We start from the raw sequence: 15717 nt of genomic DNA on the forward strand, positions 1-15717 counted from the left end.
GAGCCCATCGACCCACAGAACCATGAAGATAACGAATTCCTGGCTTAAGCCACTACGTTTTGAGATGGTTTGTGATGCAGCAATAAAGAACTAGAGTCTATATGGGATTCAGAGGTCCAGGGAGGCCTGGTTTCAGGGATGGCTGGATCCCGGGGCTCCGATATGTGGCTGGGGCTTGTTTTCCTCTCCTTGTCCTTGCTCTTTTCTGTGCTGGCTGTTTCCTGACCACCTCTCCCCCCTGATCTTCCCCTGCACTTCCCCGCTCATTTCCCTCCTGCTCCCAGCAATACCAGGGGACAGACCTGCACTTCCTCCGCATTACAACAAAATTCCTAAAAACACCTCTCATTGGCCTAGGGCCACGATCTTTCATGACCTTTCCTGATGGGGCTGGAGGGGAGGGCCGGGAGGGAACATTCTCTACGCCTAAGAGTGGGAATACATGACATGAAAGGGGTGACTTCCTGTCCAAACCGTGGCCTGAGCATGGTGGATGACACTTCCTAAAAGTATAGTCAAGGGGGAGATTACCAAAGAAGGGAAAATGGGCCCTGGATAGACACGCACAGATGTCCCTTCCCGGGACCTTACGTAAGGAAGTTACCTTTCCTAAATCTTGGCTTCCTCTTATTTTAGAAAAGTCAGGAAATCATCCTTGTCCTGCCCAATAGATTGTGAGGCTTGGCTTGAGCAGGTCCCAGCGGGAAAGCCGGCCACAGTATCTACCTGAGGAGGTGACTGTTGACCCGCTGACAGCGTAAAACCGAGCAGAGTGGGGCCAGCTGTGGTTCCCCCAAACCCAGATCTGCCCATAGTGAGGGAAGGAACCCACACGCAAGGTTTCCAGGTCAGCAGGAAGAAGGGGTGTCCCACGTGCCCCACCCTGCCGGAGGCCTTTATCCTCCTTCCCTCGCCGTGCCTTTCCGTGCATTAGCAGAGTTCGGATCACCTGTGGGTTCCCTGAAATCCAGGCCTCCGCTCAAGCAAGGGGCAAGGCAGGTACCTGTGCTGGAAGCAGGAGGCTTGCCTTTGAACACTGCACAGGAAGCCCAATCTGGGATGACCCATTTACCTGAGGGCATATATATTATGTTCTGTCTGGCCATTGCTCCTTTTAAAAAAATATTTATTTATTTATTTGTTACAGAAAGGAAGGGAGAGGGATAGAGAGTTAGAAACATCAATGAGAGAGAAACATCGATTAGTGCCTCCTGAACACCCCCCTACTGGGGATGTGCCCACAACCAAGGTGCATGCCCTTGACCAGAATCGAACCTGGGACCCTTCAGGCCGCAGGCCGACACTCTATCCACTGAGCCAAACCGGTTAGGGCTGGCCATTGCTCTTAAAAGGCCCTGCCATATCAAAAGAAAGAACCTTTTACATAAGTCAAGGACACAGGGCAAAAGCACAAGGCAGTATAAAAAATCTCAATGCTAGAAACCAACCTTTCCAATATGAACGCAACTCAGTTCTTGAGCTTCTAATTCTTAAAATCTGGTGTTCATTAAAATGGTATGCACCTATCCATCCACCCACCTGGCAATCCATCCATCCACCTGGCCATCCATCCATCCATCCATCCATCCACTTGAACATCCATCCATCTATCTATCCATCCACCCATCTACCCATCCACCCATCCACCTGGACATCCAACCATTCATCCATCTGTCCGTCCATCCATCCATCCATCCATCCATCCATCATCCATCCACTTGGACATCCATCCACCCACCCACCCATCCATCCACCTGATCATCCATCCATCAACTGGACATCCATCCAGTCATCCATCCATCCATCCACCTTGACATTCATACCATCCACCCAGTCATCCATCCGTCCGTCCATCCATCCATCCATCCATCCATCCATCCATCCATCTGTCCGTCCACCTGGAGATCCATCCATATGTCCATCTAACCATTCATATACCTGGCCATCCATTCATTCATCTATCTACCTGGAGATCCATCCATCTGCCCATCCAATCATCTATACACCTGGCCAGCCACCCATTGTTCCATTTGCATAATCAACTATCCACTTTGTTACAGCCAAAATAACCTCAGTCAGAGAAAAGCTCCATTGCCTGGGAGAGGCCTAGAGAGAAACTCTCAGAGTATGGAAATGGTTAAATAAATAAAAATAAAATCAGAGTTGGCTGTGGCGCTTATTCTTAATGACACACAGGAAACGATAAACCAGCCATGCTACATAATTGACCACTGAGGATTTTTCGTTCTCCGTCAGTTTGAGATGTACCGAATCCAATATCATATCAGTGATTTGATTTATTAATAATCAAATTGCAAATACCTTTTCATTTGGCTTCAAAAAGCAAACAGCCATTCAGAATAATTTTTATGGGTCTTGGAATGTAATATAAACTTAAAATATTGTGTTTGCAAGTCCCATTGGCATGACCATATTATAATTTATATTGCCCTATTTTGATGTACAGTGGCATAATGAAACTTTAAAAAATATATTCGGCAAAGCTGCATCTAAGCCTAAGACGGCAGCACAGATTAATGTAGAACATCATGGGGATTCTTTGAATATTTTCTTAAGGAGATTTCTAGAGAATGGCTGTTCTACTCACCAAAATTTTAACTTAAAATTGCTAGGTCTTTCAGAGTTTTTCCTCTTGTCGCTTTTCTAGACCTCCTGTCTGACACTCCTCCTCCCACCTCTCTCCCTTCCCTCCCATGCATCCTCACCTCTGTCCTATTTCTTTCGGTTTTCTGAACATACTGTGTGTGTATGTTTCGGTGTTCAGTTTTCTGTTTGCCCTGTCTGTAAAGCTCCTCCTCTCTTCTCTGCTTGGGGAATATCTCTTAGACATTCTTCAACTCCTGGCCAAAATGCTGACACTCCAGAAGTTACTATCGCCATTCTCCGGTGACAGTGCAAAGGGGACTCTGTATGGCACTTGTCACAATGTGTGATTGTTATTCCTTTATGCACACCAGACTCTGAGATCCTGGAAAGCCTGACTGTGATATGTTCAGTTCTAAAGCCCCTGTGTCAACCACTATGCCTGGCGCATAATACTTGCTCAGTAAGGGTTTGTGCAATGGTGCTGTGGATGGATGGGTAGGTGGATGGAAGGCAGGATGGGTGTGTGGGTAGATGGGTGGGAGGGTGGATAGACTGTAGGAGGATAATGCTCTCTCTGACCCTGGAGGTCTTCAAACACAGGCTAGGTTGTCAGGCGAGTGAATCTGTAAGGCATTGTGCTATGACGGTAGGACAGCTGTGATGTCCCCTAGGCAATAGGAATTTTTCAGCTCTGTTATGATCTTACAGGAGCACCATCGTGTGTGTGGCCTATCGTTGACGGAGACGTCAGTATGTGGTGCATCGTCAAGCCAATTATTGAAATCTCTTATTATTTGTAGCACTTTTCCAGTAGGAAAGCAGATAATAATAGCCTACACATAATGCAAATTTAAATTTCTTCCTAATATTTATTCTCTTACTTTCACCTAATTGCTTTGGGTAGGGCATCCAGTGAGATGCTGAGTAATAAGATAGCAGGTATCCTTTTCCTGTTCCCGACTTTAATGAGACCATTTCGATGATTCATCACTGGAAATCGGTTGTGGTGATTTCTGGTAACTATAATATCAGTGTGCTAATTAGGGCATAGGCTGAATGGTACGGCAAAGATACTCCAAAATGCCATGGCTTGGATAACATAGAAGCGAATTTCTCATTTACGTAAGAATTCACAGTGATAGCCCAGGGTAAGCAGTCCAAAGCTGGGCCTGCCATTCTCCGCCAACTTGCTCTACTCTTGCATATTCCAGCCAGCAGGAAGGGGGAAAGGGATGTCTAGGGTAAACAGCTTCCTCTTTAGAGCAATGACCTGGCAATAGTAGGTATCATTTCTGCTCGTATCCCATTGGCTTAAACATAATCACCTGATCACAACCAACTGCAAGGAAGGCTGGGAAATGTCTCTGGCTCAGTGGCCAGACTGCCAGGAAAAGCTAGGGTTAGCTACAATTGAAAAAAAGGGCCGAAACCGGTTTGGCTCAGTGGATAGAGCGTCGGCCTGCGGACTGAGAGGTCCCAGGTTCGATTCCGGTCAAGGGCATGTACCTGGGTTGCGGGCATATCCCCAGTAGGGGATGTGCAGGAGGCAGCTGATCGATGATTCTCTCTCATCGATGTTTCTAACTCTCTATCTCTCTCCCTTCCTCTCTGTAAAAAATCAATAAAATATATTTAAAAAAAAAAAAAAAAAAAAAAAAAAAAAAAAAAAAAAAAGGGGAGAGAATAGATCATGGGGACTGAAACCATATGTGCATTTCTAGGATTTGACTACCTGGATCAAGTTGCACTATTCCCTTAACAGACTGTTAATCATGTTTTATTTAGGATTTGCTTCTGTATTTATAAATGAAATGAACCTATAGTTTTTATGTGTGCACCTGTCTTGTTTTTAGTATCAGGGCCATGTCAACCTGAAAGCATGAGCCAGGAAGCTGCCTGCCTTTTTCCATGCTCTAGAAAAATTGATATATTATGAAACTATCTTTTTTTTTTGAAGACTTGGGAGAATTTGTTCTTAAAACCATCTGGCATGGTGATTTCTTAGAGACAGATCTTTAGCTCCTTTGGCAGAAACAGCTAATGGTCCACAATATCTGTTCTCTCCTTTTTCTAAGAAAGAGGAGCCTTGATTTGTAGCTGGGCATACATGCCTGCAATGCGAAGTTTCCCTAGCTTCTCTCATGGCTAGATATGACCGAGTTCCAAAGTTCAGGCTGGAAAGAATTCAGAATTCAGGTGGCAAAGGCAGGGATGTTTGTGTGCCACTTCTGGCACATGCTTTTACATGTGAGTGTTCCCCTTCTTCCCTCCATGTGCTGGCCGGAAAGGGGTCCCAGAGGGGAGTCCACTGGCAGCAAACTGGGATGGTGGGTCAACAGAGCAGATGGAGCCCGAGTCTTCAGGGCTGTGAGGCCGCCATGCTAGCTTCTGAACAGTTGTGCAGAGGAAATGTTGACTTCTGTTTTGTTTAAGCCACTTATTGTGGGTTCTTCTTTTTTAAAAAAAGTTTTTATATATATTTTTATTGATTTCAGAGAGGAAGGGAGAGGGAGAGAGAGATAGAAACATCTGTGATGACAGAGAATCATTGATCGGCTGCCTCCTACACTTCACACTGGGGATCAAGCCCGCAACCTGGGCATGTGCCCTTAACCAGGAATCAAACCACTATCTCCTGGTTCATAGGTTGATGCTCAACCACTGAGCCATGCCAGCCGGGGTACCATGGGTTCTTGCTACACCCACAGACTCCACATCTAATTAATATAAGCTGCCATTTTAATGAATTACATTTTGAAAAACTCCTCTGTCTGTAGTTCTGCCTCTTTCCCATTTCTATTATTTATTTGCTCTCCCCGAGGCGCCTGTATGAAATGATGTAAGACAACTCTTCCAGCCTTGACTAACCAGGAGTGGAGGGGCGTTGGGAACGAAGGTTCTGGTTAATTCAGTGATCTGCCTGACTGGGCCCATCAGTCAGTCCGGGTTTTCATCACGAGCTGCGAGGCTTCCACAGTAGGACTGCATGGCCTCCCAGGCCAGAGGCCACAAGCGTGAGGCCAAGGGATTGGGTACCAGAGGTGGTTTGCAGGTGTCCTGCCTCGCCGCGAAGGGTGTGATTCCCAGGGTGGGCGTTCAATGCCGTGCAAAGCCGTTTGAGGTTGTAGCCACTTCCAACTCACACCGCTGACTCACCTGAGCCTCCGTCCTACAGCCCTGAGGACTTGCTTTTGAGCTAGTTCATGTCCAGTTTTGTTAGTCAGACATGCCCAACACTGTCCGTATTAAGGGATGCTTCTAGAAACAAGGTTTGAGTAAGTACATGTTTCTCCTGAAAGAACAGAAGCCTGTATGCAAAACCCCACACCATTCATTGAACAATTAGCCTGGGATCTGTCTGGGGCATAGGCTCACTACTGGGAATAAAAGCCCAGCTCTACCTCCATATGAAAAGACAAAAAGTTGTGAGTGATGGCGAGGGTGGTCGTGGCCGACCTGCCTGGGAAAGTGGGAAGTTCAAATTCTGTCGTTTCTCCTTTTGAGAGCAATGGACAGGAATACACCGGTGGACAGCAAGGGACGAAGGAGGCAAATGAGGAACATGCACACACAAGAGCCATTCACAACAGGCGTCCATGTCACAATATGTCTACGCACAACGCCCCGGCTTGGAGCATGCATCTTGAATGTGTTACTCGATGAGGAGAACAGCTAGGAGGCTCGGATCATTGAAAAGTCCCCATTACAGTTCCAACCAGTGGGGCTCTCCAGCCTCTGCTGAGTGACAGGCCAGACAGTCGCCCGGCACCCAGTCACAACAGGGGAGGGAGATGCACCCGCCCCTCCTGCTCCCTCCGAACAAAAGCCCCCAAGGCGCTGTCAGGTCCCATTCGGAAACACAATATCAGTCTTGCCTTATCCATATTATTGATGGGGTGTGGGTATTCGACTGTAATTATGTCAAAAATGAAATATTTCAAAATGTGATTGGCAGGCTGATTACAGGAATGCGTGGGACTAACCCAGCGCTTGCCTGTGCGCCGAAAGGAAGCCTGTCGGTGGCAATTACTCTATTTTCTTTCAAGTTTGCCAAGATTTCTCTTGTTTTCCACTGTGCCTTTGTAAAATAACCCGCCCGGCACCTGTGGGGGCGCCCTTCCTGTTCTTCCCCAGGGGAGCCCGCGGATTGGGGTTGGGGGCAGAAATGAAAGGAATCTTTGACTCCTGTGAGCTTTGCCAGCCTCAGGAAGTAGCTGGAACCAAGGACAAAGACTGTCCAAACTCTCTCTCTCTCCTCTCTCTCTCTCTCTCTCTCTCTCTCTCTCTCTCTCACTCTCTCTCTGTCTTACTCTCTGTCTGGGGCTCTCTTGGGTCCGTCTGTCTCTCTTTCATCATCTCTTTGCCCCATCTCCTCAATTCCAAATCCTTGAAGGAAGGGACTCATTGGCTCCGTTTGGACCCTGTGCCCAATTGGCTGCCATTTTGTATGATGCCAACTCCTCTCCCGCCACCTCTGACCCATGGCATAGGCCACAGATGGGTAGACCTGATGGGTAGGTCCACGGCCAGATGTGAAGGAGCAGGTGGTCACAGCTGTCTCCATGCCCCAGGAATGGGCTGGGCTGGGGTTCAGTTTTGCTCTCATTTCAATTCAGTGAACATTTTCAGAGAACCGACAGGGCGCCAGGCTCTGATCTGGACCCTGCTGGGCGTAGAGTCCAAGAAACGACATCCCCTGTCTGCCCCCTGGGCTCCTAGGGAGCGGCGAGGGCACAGGAGGGCCTCGCTGACCTTCTCCGGCTGCTCTTCCGCTCACTAGAACCCCTCGTGGAGAAGGATTCTCATCTTGAGATGGGGCCACGTGTTGAATGCCAGAGCCCTCCAGGGACCCGTGGTGGCCGGCGGCACTCAGCACAGGAGGAGCGTGTCCCCCACGGCCCTGGAAGTCACCCAGACCTAGAGCCACTTTCAGAGCCCCCCGGGCCCGGGGCTGTCGGGAGCCTCTTTCCTGCCTTTATTGTGAACCCAGAGTGATGCTCGGTAGAAGCTTTTCTCTCCAGAAGGCCCCCGAGTGCCAGGAAGGACCAGGTCTTATTGGTCTGGGTCTGAGGCCCAGCACATGTATGTTAGATCTGTGGTTGGCAAACCGCAGCTCTCAAGCCACATGCAACTCTTTGGCCCCTTGAGTGTGGCTCTTCCACAAAATACCACGTGCAGGCGCATGTACAGTGCGATTGAAACTTCGTAGCCCATGCGCAGAAGTCGGTATTTTGTGGAAGAGCCGGTATTTTGTGGAAGAGCCACCTCAAGGGGCCAAAGAGCCGCATGTGACTTGCAAGCCGTGGTTTGCCGAGCCGCAGTTTGCCAGCCACTGTGTTAGAGGAATGACCCCGTGTGTTTTCCTGGGGCCACTAACCCAGTGGCTTAGACGGCAGGACTGTGTTCTCTCCCAGCTCTGGGGTGCAGGTCAGAGGTCAAGGTGTCACAGGGCCTGCGCCCTCTGAAAGCCCCGGGAAGGTCTGTCCCAGCCTGGCTCCTCACTGCTGGTCGTTCCTCGGCTGTGACAGTCTCACCCCACTCTTCGAGTGCCTGTGCCCAGGAGTCCCTCTCTATTTATTTATTTAGTTAGTTAATCCTCACCCGAGGATATTTTTCCATTGGTGGTTAGAGAGGGTGGGCGGGAGACGGAGAGACAGAGAGAAACATCGATATGAAAGAGATGCATCAATTGATTGCCTCCTGCACGCATTCCGACCAGGGCCGGGGAGCCTGCAACCAAGGTATGTGCCCTTGACCCGAATCCAACCCAGGACCCTTCAGATCGCGGGCAGATGCTCTGTTCACTGAGCCAAACCAGCCAGGGCCCAGATGTCCCTCTTTTACAAGGACACTGGTCACACTGGATTAGGGGTCCACCCCGCTCCAGTATGACCTTCCTTGACAAGTGACACTTACGATGATCCTATTACTCAAAAGGCCACTTTCGGGGTACAGTGGGAGTTAGGACTTTAACACTTGAATTTCGGGGACACACAACTCAACTCCTCTCACCCCTTCGGCTGGTCTCCAGGCTCCTTCCCCAGAGCGTGCAGTCACTGCCTCTCTGTGGCCTCACAATACCCCTGAGACAGAAGTAGCGCTGCTGCTGCAGACTCCCAGCTGCGAAGAGCTGGCATGAGAGCTGGCATGTGAACGGGTCTCCGCTCCAGCACAGGCCGGGCCTCCCAGTGGCCTCACCAGCACACTCCGGGGCCTCCAGGAATGTCCTTGTCTCCCCTGCAGCATGGCCTCCCCACCCCAAGGCGTGTGTCAGCCCGAACCCTCGACTCCAGAGACCCAGGTAAGGCTGAGCTTTGCCTTGGGCTGTTCTGGGTGGAGGGTGAGCCGTGGGTGGAGGGGAACGGCTTGGAATCACCCACACGCCTTCCTGGGAGGGAGGGTTTGCTGGCGAGGGAGCGCCTTCTCGGATGCGGCCCAGGAACACGAGCAGTGGTGGTAGCGATGGCTTTGCAGTGGGAACGAAACACCGACTGACATGGCGCTATTGCTTGGCTCCTGGAATGGCATTAAATTCTCGTTCGTTAATGAAACCCACCCACTAATGATGTTCCCCATACTTATGCCGTGCTCTTTCCCGCAGGGGCCCTGGGCCCTATGTTGTCAGGACTGTGGCTGGGACGTGACACACGCTGAGGCAGGAGACAGGGTGGGAATGAATGATGCAATCGATGTGCCTAAGAAGTGGGTGTGTGTGTGTGTGTGTGGTGTGTGCACGTGTGTGTGTGTGTGTGTGTGTGTGTGCGTGCACCCCCGCGCACCCTCGTGCACTACTTCTTATCTTCACGGGACATTTGTTACTAGATTTGATGCTTTGAGATGGTCCACTGTTCTGTTTATGTCTTGCTGTGTCCAAAACCCCTTAGTGACGTACGGCAGCAGCCATTTAACTCCATGCACGGTTTTGCGGGGTGGGCATTGGGGCAGGGACGCGAGGCAGCCAGTCTGCTCCCCAGTGGCGTGGCCGAAGCTCGGATGGTTTGACCTGAAGGTGGCCGAGCAGCCCAGCCGCGGCTGCGTTGCAGGGGGTGGGGGGGTGGGGGGTGCGGGGGGGGGGGGTGGTGGTGCGGAGCGTGGCCTGGGTCTGGCTACTGGCCCTGGTCCTCGCTTCTTCCCCACGCTGTTTGCCGGGCTGGATTGCCCATGATGGCCATTTGTATTCACGTGTCTGATGACTGGGTTAGGCGACTGAACAGCTGGGGCCGTGGGCTTCTGGCTCTCCGTACACACTCCCCGCGTGGCCAGCTCGGGCTTCTGCACAGCGAGGTTCCCCCCGGGGGACCTGGGCAGGTGGCTCCCCTCCGGAGGCCGGGTTCCAAGGCTGGGCGGCAACTCCAGTGTCCCTTCTCCCCATGCTATTGGCCAAGCCGTTAAGAGGCAAGTCCTGGACCCGAGTGGGGGTGGGGGGTGGGGGGAGGGAAGGGAGCGCCACCTCTTGATCAAGAGTTTGACAATGTGCTGCCATCTTTAACCTTTACGGCTCGTTCAAAGCCTCCTCACAGGAAGTGCGGATGCCACGCTTCCCACACTGATTTCATCCGGGAACTCTGGCGGGGCCGTTGGGAAACGTTATGTTTTGTTTTACTTGTCATTGCTGCTCTGCCCGCCACCCTTTTCAGGGGACACGCCTGCTCTTAGCCCCCGTTGACTAGGCAGACAGGGGACCAAATAGCCTTGCTCCTCAGCTATTGGCAAAGGGCGGGCCAATGACCAAGAGGGGCCAATCGTACCCGCTCCTCCGTAGCAGGTGACTGAGCTGGAAGGCCCCAGGGAATTGAGGTGGAGGCAGGGGTGGTCCACCCACAGCACGAGTGACCAGGACGACTCGGTGGCATTTTCAGTGGCAAATGGCCTTCACAGTGAGGAGGAGGAGGTTAGAGAAGTGAGTGGCTGGCCTGGGGTAGAACGAGAGTCAGTGGGCTGAACTGTAAGTGGGGTTCTACCCACGACCCCACTTCCCTCAGTGGGACCTGAATAGGTGAAGTGACCGAACCAAGGGTCGCGCTGCAGTAATGAGGGGTCAGAATTCAGCCCCATTTCTGGTGGCTCGGCTGTCTTTCTGCCTTAAAAAAACAGCCAACTCTTTCGTTTTGATTTTAATATATTTTTATTGATTTCAGAGAGGAAGAGAGAGAGGGAGAGATAATAATATCGATGTGAGAGGTTGCCTCCTGCACGAGCCCTGACGAGGGCCAGGGATCGGGCCTGCAACTTCCTTGATGGGAATCGAACCCGGGACCCTTCAGTCTGCAGGCTGACACTCTATCCACTGAGCCAAACCGGCTAGGGCCTGGCTGTCTTTCTTGAGCAAAGTGCCTTGCAGCCCAGCCAGGATGGTTTTGGTCTCTGCCAATGGGCACAGGGGAAGTGCAGGCCTGTGAAATGTGTCTGACTCGCTGGCTGGAGGTCCAGCCTGGCCCCGGGGTTTGCCGCTGCGTCGGCTGCTCCCAGAGCAGCCTTCTGGGGAAAAGGATCAATGGCGGAGTGGGTAGATCCAGCAAGGCTTCTGCAGTAAAAGCTTTTTATGCCTCTTGTTCAAAGCATTTAAGTGCCTTTTAGATCACAGATTGAACCATCGACATTCTAAAGTGGAACCTTTTAATGCCAAAATACACTTCCAGAGTGAAATTCCATTATGGGGAAAAGCATTTCACGGCACCGGGCTAGATAATAATTCTCGCACGTGTAATAGGATGTATGAAATGTTTGATGATAAATAGAGTTTCTCAGCATTGTAATAAGGCGACTGATACTGCAAGGTGTGTGTGTGTGTGTGTGTGTGTGTGTGTGTGTGTGTGTGTGTGTGTTGTATACGCATAACAAGTTCCATCTTATTCTGGACACCAGTCTCTTTATCTGTAAATAGTGGGAATTGAACTTGATGGGCTCTGAAGTGCTTTCTGCTGTCAGATTATATGAAAAGGCTATTTTTCCACTCTGGGTTTCCATTTCCTCATCTTTAAAATGAGGGCTTTTGAATCAACCAGGGAATGTTTAGTCGCAAGTGAGAACTGAAAGTGACTTAAGCAAAAGAAAAGAGGGGAGTGGGGAAGGAAGGACTATCATGTCTCGTGTAACTAAAAATTTCAGAAGCGTTCCGGGTTCAGGTAAGGGTGCATCCAGGGGCTCGGCAGTGTTACCGCCTCTTGATATCGTGGTCAGCCAGGCTCCCCCTTCATGCTTCCCACCCTTTGGCCCAGGTTCCCATTTTCATGGCTCAGCAACTCCAGCATAAGAACTTCGTTCTCTCAGAACTTTTCACAAAAGCCCCTGGATTGAATCCCATTGGCTCCGATCAGATGACAAGTCTCTCCCTGAACCAATCACCATTTTCAGGGTGCAAACCACACCGATTGGCCAGGCCTGGTTCACATGCCCCTTCTAGGGCAGAGGCGGGAGTAGGGTGAGCCCAGCCAACTGTAGAGTGAAAGTTGGGGGACGGTTCCCATGGAAAAGTGGGAGCTGCTGACAGAGGACGGGGAAGGGTGCAGGCAGAGGAAGCCACAGGGATCCTTTGGGTTTGAACGGGCTCTAGCTGGCCCTGCAGCTGCCCAAACTGCAGGAGCTTCTGAATAATAAATGCTTAGAACTACAGGCACTTTTGAGATTATAAAGTACAACTCTTTTTTTTTTTTGCTTCAAAAGTTAAAGGAGCCCTGGACAGGTGTGGTCCAGTGGTTAGAGTATCGTCCCGTGTACTGAAGGGTCTCGGGTTCAATTCCAGTCAGGGCACATACCCAGGTTTCCGGTTTGATCCCTGGTCCGGGCGTGTTCATGGGGCAACCAATCGATGTTTCTCACATCGATGTTTTATCTTACATTGAGGTTTCTCTCTCTCTCCCTCTCCCTTCCTCTCTCTCTAGAGTCAGTGAAGAAACATTCCCTCAAGTGAGGATTTAAAAAGGAAAAGTGAAAGGAGGCTGAGGTTCAGAGGGGGAAGGGACTTGCTCAAGGTCACTTGCGCCTTTCGTGGCAGGCCTACTGCCAAAGCTCGGCCTCTTTCCCTCAGCCCCACGCCCCTGAACTCTCTTCTTAGAACTGCGCAGCGAGGGAGGCCTCCTGGGAGGGACTGACGCAGGGGAGCCCCTTGGCCGTGCCTGACGAATTGGCGGGGACCTTGCTAATTCGACTTGCTTCTGCTGACAGCAGCCCTTTGCACAGCCAGTTTGGGATAGTTCAGGTTGGCTGATGCCTTTCAAGTTTCCCTCTGCAGATTTCTGATTAGATGCACCCGATTTGCTGTGCACTCTTGGCCAAGTCACTTAACCTCTCTGGGCATCAGTTTCTCAATTTGTAAATCTGCCCTCGTATCAAAGCTCCCCTTTATTGCCTCTCTCCCCACAGGCACCCCCCTGTGCCCCGCCCCCCCCCACCCCCCCATCTCTTATGTCGAGAAGAAGGTGATCCAATACTCAGGTCTATGAAATGGGTTTCCTTGGAAACCTCAGGAAGCGTCGTCTGTATTTTAACAAATGAGTTTAAAGAACACAGTGTGGGGTCTCCAACAGCGGGAGTGTTTCTGGCGTGTGGGACAGCCTGGACTCCCACCTGGGTCAGCCTCGACTCCTCCCTGCGTGTGACCTTGTGCAGCCAATGCCATCTTTTCAGACCTCTGTGTCCTTCTCTGGAGAGCGGGGACTTTGCAGGAAGGCTGGGCTTGGGCCAGCGCGGGCTCCAGGTTAGGAAGGACGTGCAGAAGCAGGAGACATGCCAGGCAACACCTGGGGACAGTGAGAGGTTGGCAGCGGGGCCTCCTCTTTTAGTTCCATTAAAGGGGACTATGGCAGCCACACGGGCCATGGCTGCTGGTACGTTGTGTCTCCGAAAAGATATGACCAAGGCCTAGGCCCTGCACCTGGGACTGTGACCTTCTTTGGAAATAAGGTCTCTTTGTAGATGGAATCAAGTTAAGGATTTTGAGATGAGATCCTTCTGAATGTAGGGTGGGCCTTAAATCCAATAATGAGTGTCCTTAAAAAAGGCAAGAGAGGGAGATACATTTTTTTTTTTTTTTTTTTTTTAGAGAAAGTAGAAGGAAGGGAGAGAGACTGAAAAACATCGATGTGAGAATGTGAGAGAGAGATACTAGTATTTATTGGTTGCCTCCCACACATGCCCCAACCAGGGCCCAGGATTGAACCTACAAATCCAACCAAGGCCAGGGATCGAGCCTGCAACTGGGTTATGTGCCCTTGACCAGAACTGAACCCAGAACCCTTCAGCCTGAGGGTTGTTGCTCTATCCACGGAGCCAAACCGGTTAGGGCGAGAGAGGGAGATCAGATGCACACAGGAAGGAGGCCTGGTGAAGGGGGAGGTGGAGGGGGAGGGGGAGGTGGAGATGGAGGCTGGAGAGAGGCAGCCACGAGCTGGACCCCGGGAGCTGGGAGAGGCCGGGAAGGACCCCCCTGGAGCCTCTGCAGGGAGCGAGACCTGCTGACACTTTGATCTCGGACTCTGGCCTTCAGATCTGTGAGAGAAGACATTTCCGTGCTTTTAAGCCACCACGTTTGCCATAATTTGTCGTGGCAGCCACGGGAAACTAAAACAGCTGCCAGCCCAAGTTTATGATAAAGCAGAAACTCTGTAAGTTCCGTAGTGTGGACGCCAACTGCCTTTCTGACTACAAAAAGGTTTTATCTCTGTCTCCCTCTCTCCCTCGTTCCCCTCCTCCCCATTCACTCTCAGCGTGAGCCCTATCTTTCTGTCCGGTCTGATTACCCGTGGAAATGTTCCCTACTGAGCTGATTCATCAAAATACTGAGTCATTCTCATTGCACTTAGAAATTCCTGTTCCGGCTTAAAAATAGTAACAGCCCTAGCCCGTTTGGCTCAGTGGATAGAGCGTCGGCCTGCGGACCGAAGGGTCCTGGGTTCAATTCTGATCAAGGGTACGTGCCTCGGTTGCAGGCTCCTCCCCAGCTTGGGCCCCGGTGGGCCTTGGACGTGTGCAGGAGGCAACCCATCGACGTGTTTCCCTCACGTCGATGTTTCTCTCTGTCTTTCCTTCTCTCTAAAAATCAATGGAAAAATATCCTTGTGTGAGAATTAAAAAAAAAAAAATCAGTAACAGATACACACAAATAAACCGGGCCACGAACCAGAGTGCTTATTGGTGATTTAATTCACCAATAAGTGAATCCAGGTCATAAAGTGTGGGTGGGAGGGTGGGGGTGGAGGTGAAATTATATGGCAGGACTGCATGTTTAATCATGTCTTTACCAATAAAAATGTATTAATGCATCATTATACATGCACAGGCTTTGGTGAGTTAGCCATCCCAAACCATTCATTTCTTTACTCAACAAATGTTGTTGGACTGTGTGCCCGCCCCGGGTCAAGCTCCCGCTGTTATGGATCTTCCGTGCAGGAGGCCGGCAGCTGAATGGGCGAGGACACTGGATGTTGAACCCGGGGATGAGCGCTTTAAACAGGGAAAGGCGGTGCGGAGAGAGCTGCGTGGATGCGGTGGTGGAGAGCATGGGCTCTGGGGCCAGAGCCCTTAGGGCTGATCCCAGGCCTGCTGCTCACTAGCTGTGCACCTAAGACCGCTCCTGCTATGGGCGTGCCTCAGTTTCCCAGTTCCCTAGGCCTTGGACATAGGCTTTCCTCCTAAGTCTTGGTCTTTTGGGGGGTCTCAGTGGGCAGCCCGGAATGTTGATGAAGCTCCGCTAGGTTGGTAGGGCTCAGGCTCCAACCCGGTCTCCCCTGCGGGGGCAGGGGCGAGGGGGACAAGGGGGGTGAGAGGGGACGAGGTGGGCAGCTGCGATCTCCGCCTGCCCCTTTGGCCCTCCTGCTGTCAGGTCTTGGGCTACTTGAGGTCTTGCTCACGCGGGTGCAACTCATTCATCGGCCACGGCTTTCAGGGGTCTTCGATGGAGGTGTTAGGGCTGCCCCTATCACCCCCTTTCTGGGGTCCCACCTCCCCAAGTTCCAATCGCTCTGGCTGTTCATACTCATCCTGTGGATCCTCAGGCTGAGACTGCAACGTTCTGCTTGAGTCCGAGCCCCCGTGAGGCACGTGGTCCCAGGAGCGGCCTCAGCGGGACAGTCAGAAGGATGTGGGTCTCCCTCAGCGCGGCTCCTTCTTAGG

General features: G+C 51.3%; 1 protein-coding gene across 2 annotated transcripts in view; it reads left to right on the top strand.

The window, feature by feature from the left end:
• Positions 1 to 8678: 8678 nt before the first annotated feature.
• The window catches only part of VRK1 (VRK serine/threonine kinase 1), a 104729-nt gene continuing 97690 nt past the window's right edge, over positions 8679 to 15717 (top strand). Inside the window, exon 1 of one of the 2 annotated variants that reach the window (XM_081101498.1) lies at positions 8679 to 8908. In XM_081101498.1, coding sequence (XP_080957624.1) covers positions 8830 to 8908 — 79 coding nt within the window. In that variant the 5' untranslated portion in view covers positions 8679 to 8829. The remainder of the gene's footprint in view (positions 8909 to 15717) is intronic. The other variant, XM_081101499.1, reaches the window with a different exon arrangement.

Source organism: Myotis nattereri (genome assembly GCF_964212035.1).
Source record: "Myotis nattereri genome assembly, chromosome: 1".
Lineage (NCBI taxonomy): Eukaryota > Metazoa > Chordata > Mammalia > Chiroptera > Vespertilionidae > Myotis > Myotis nattereri.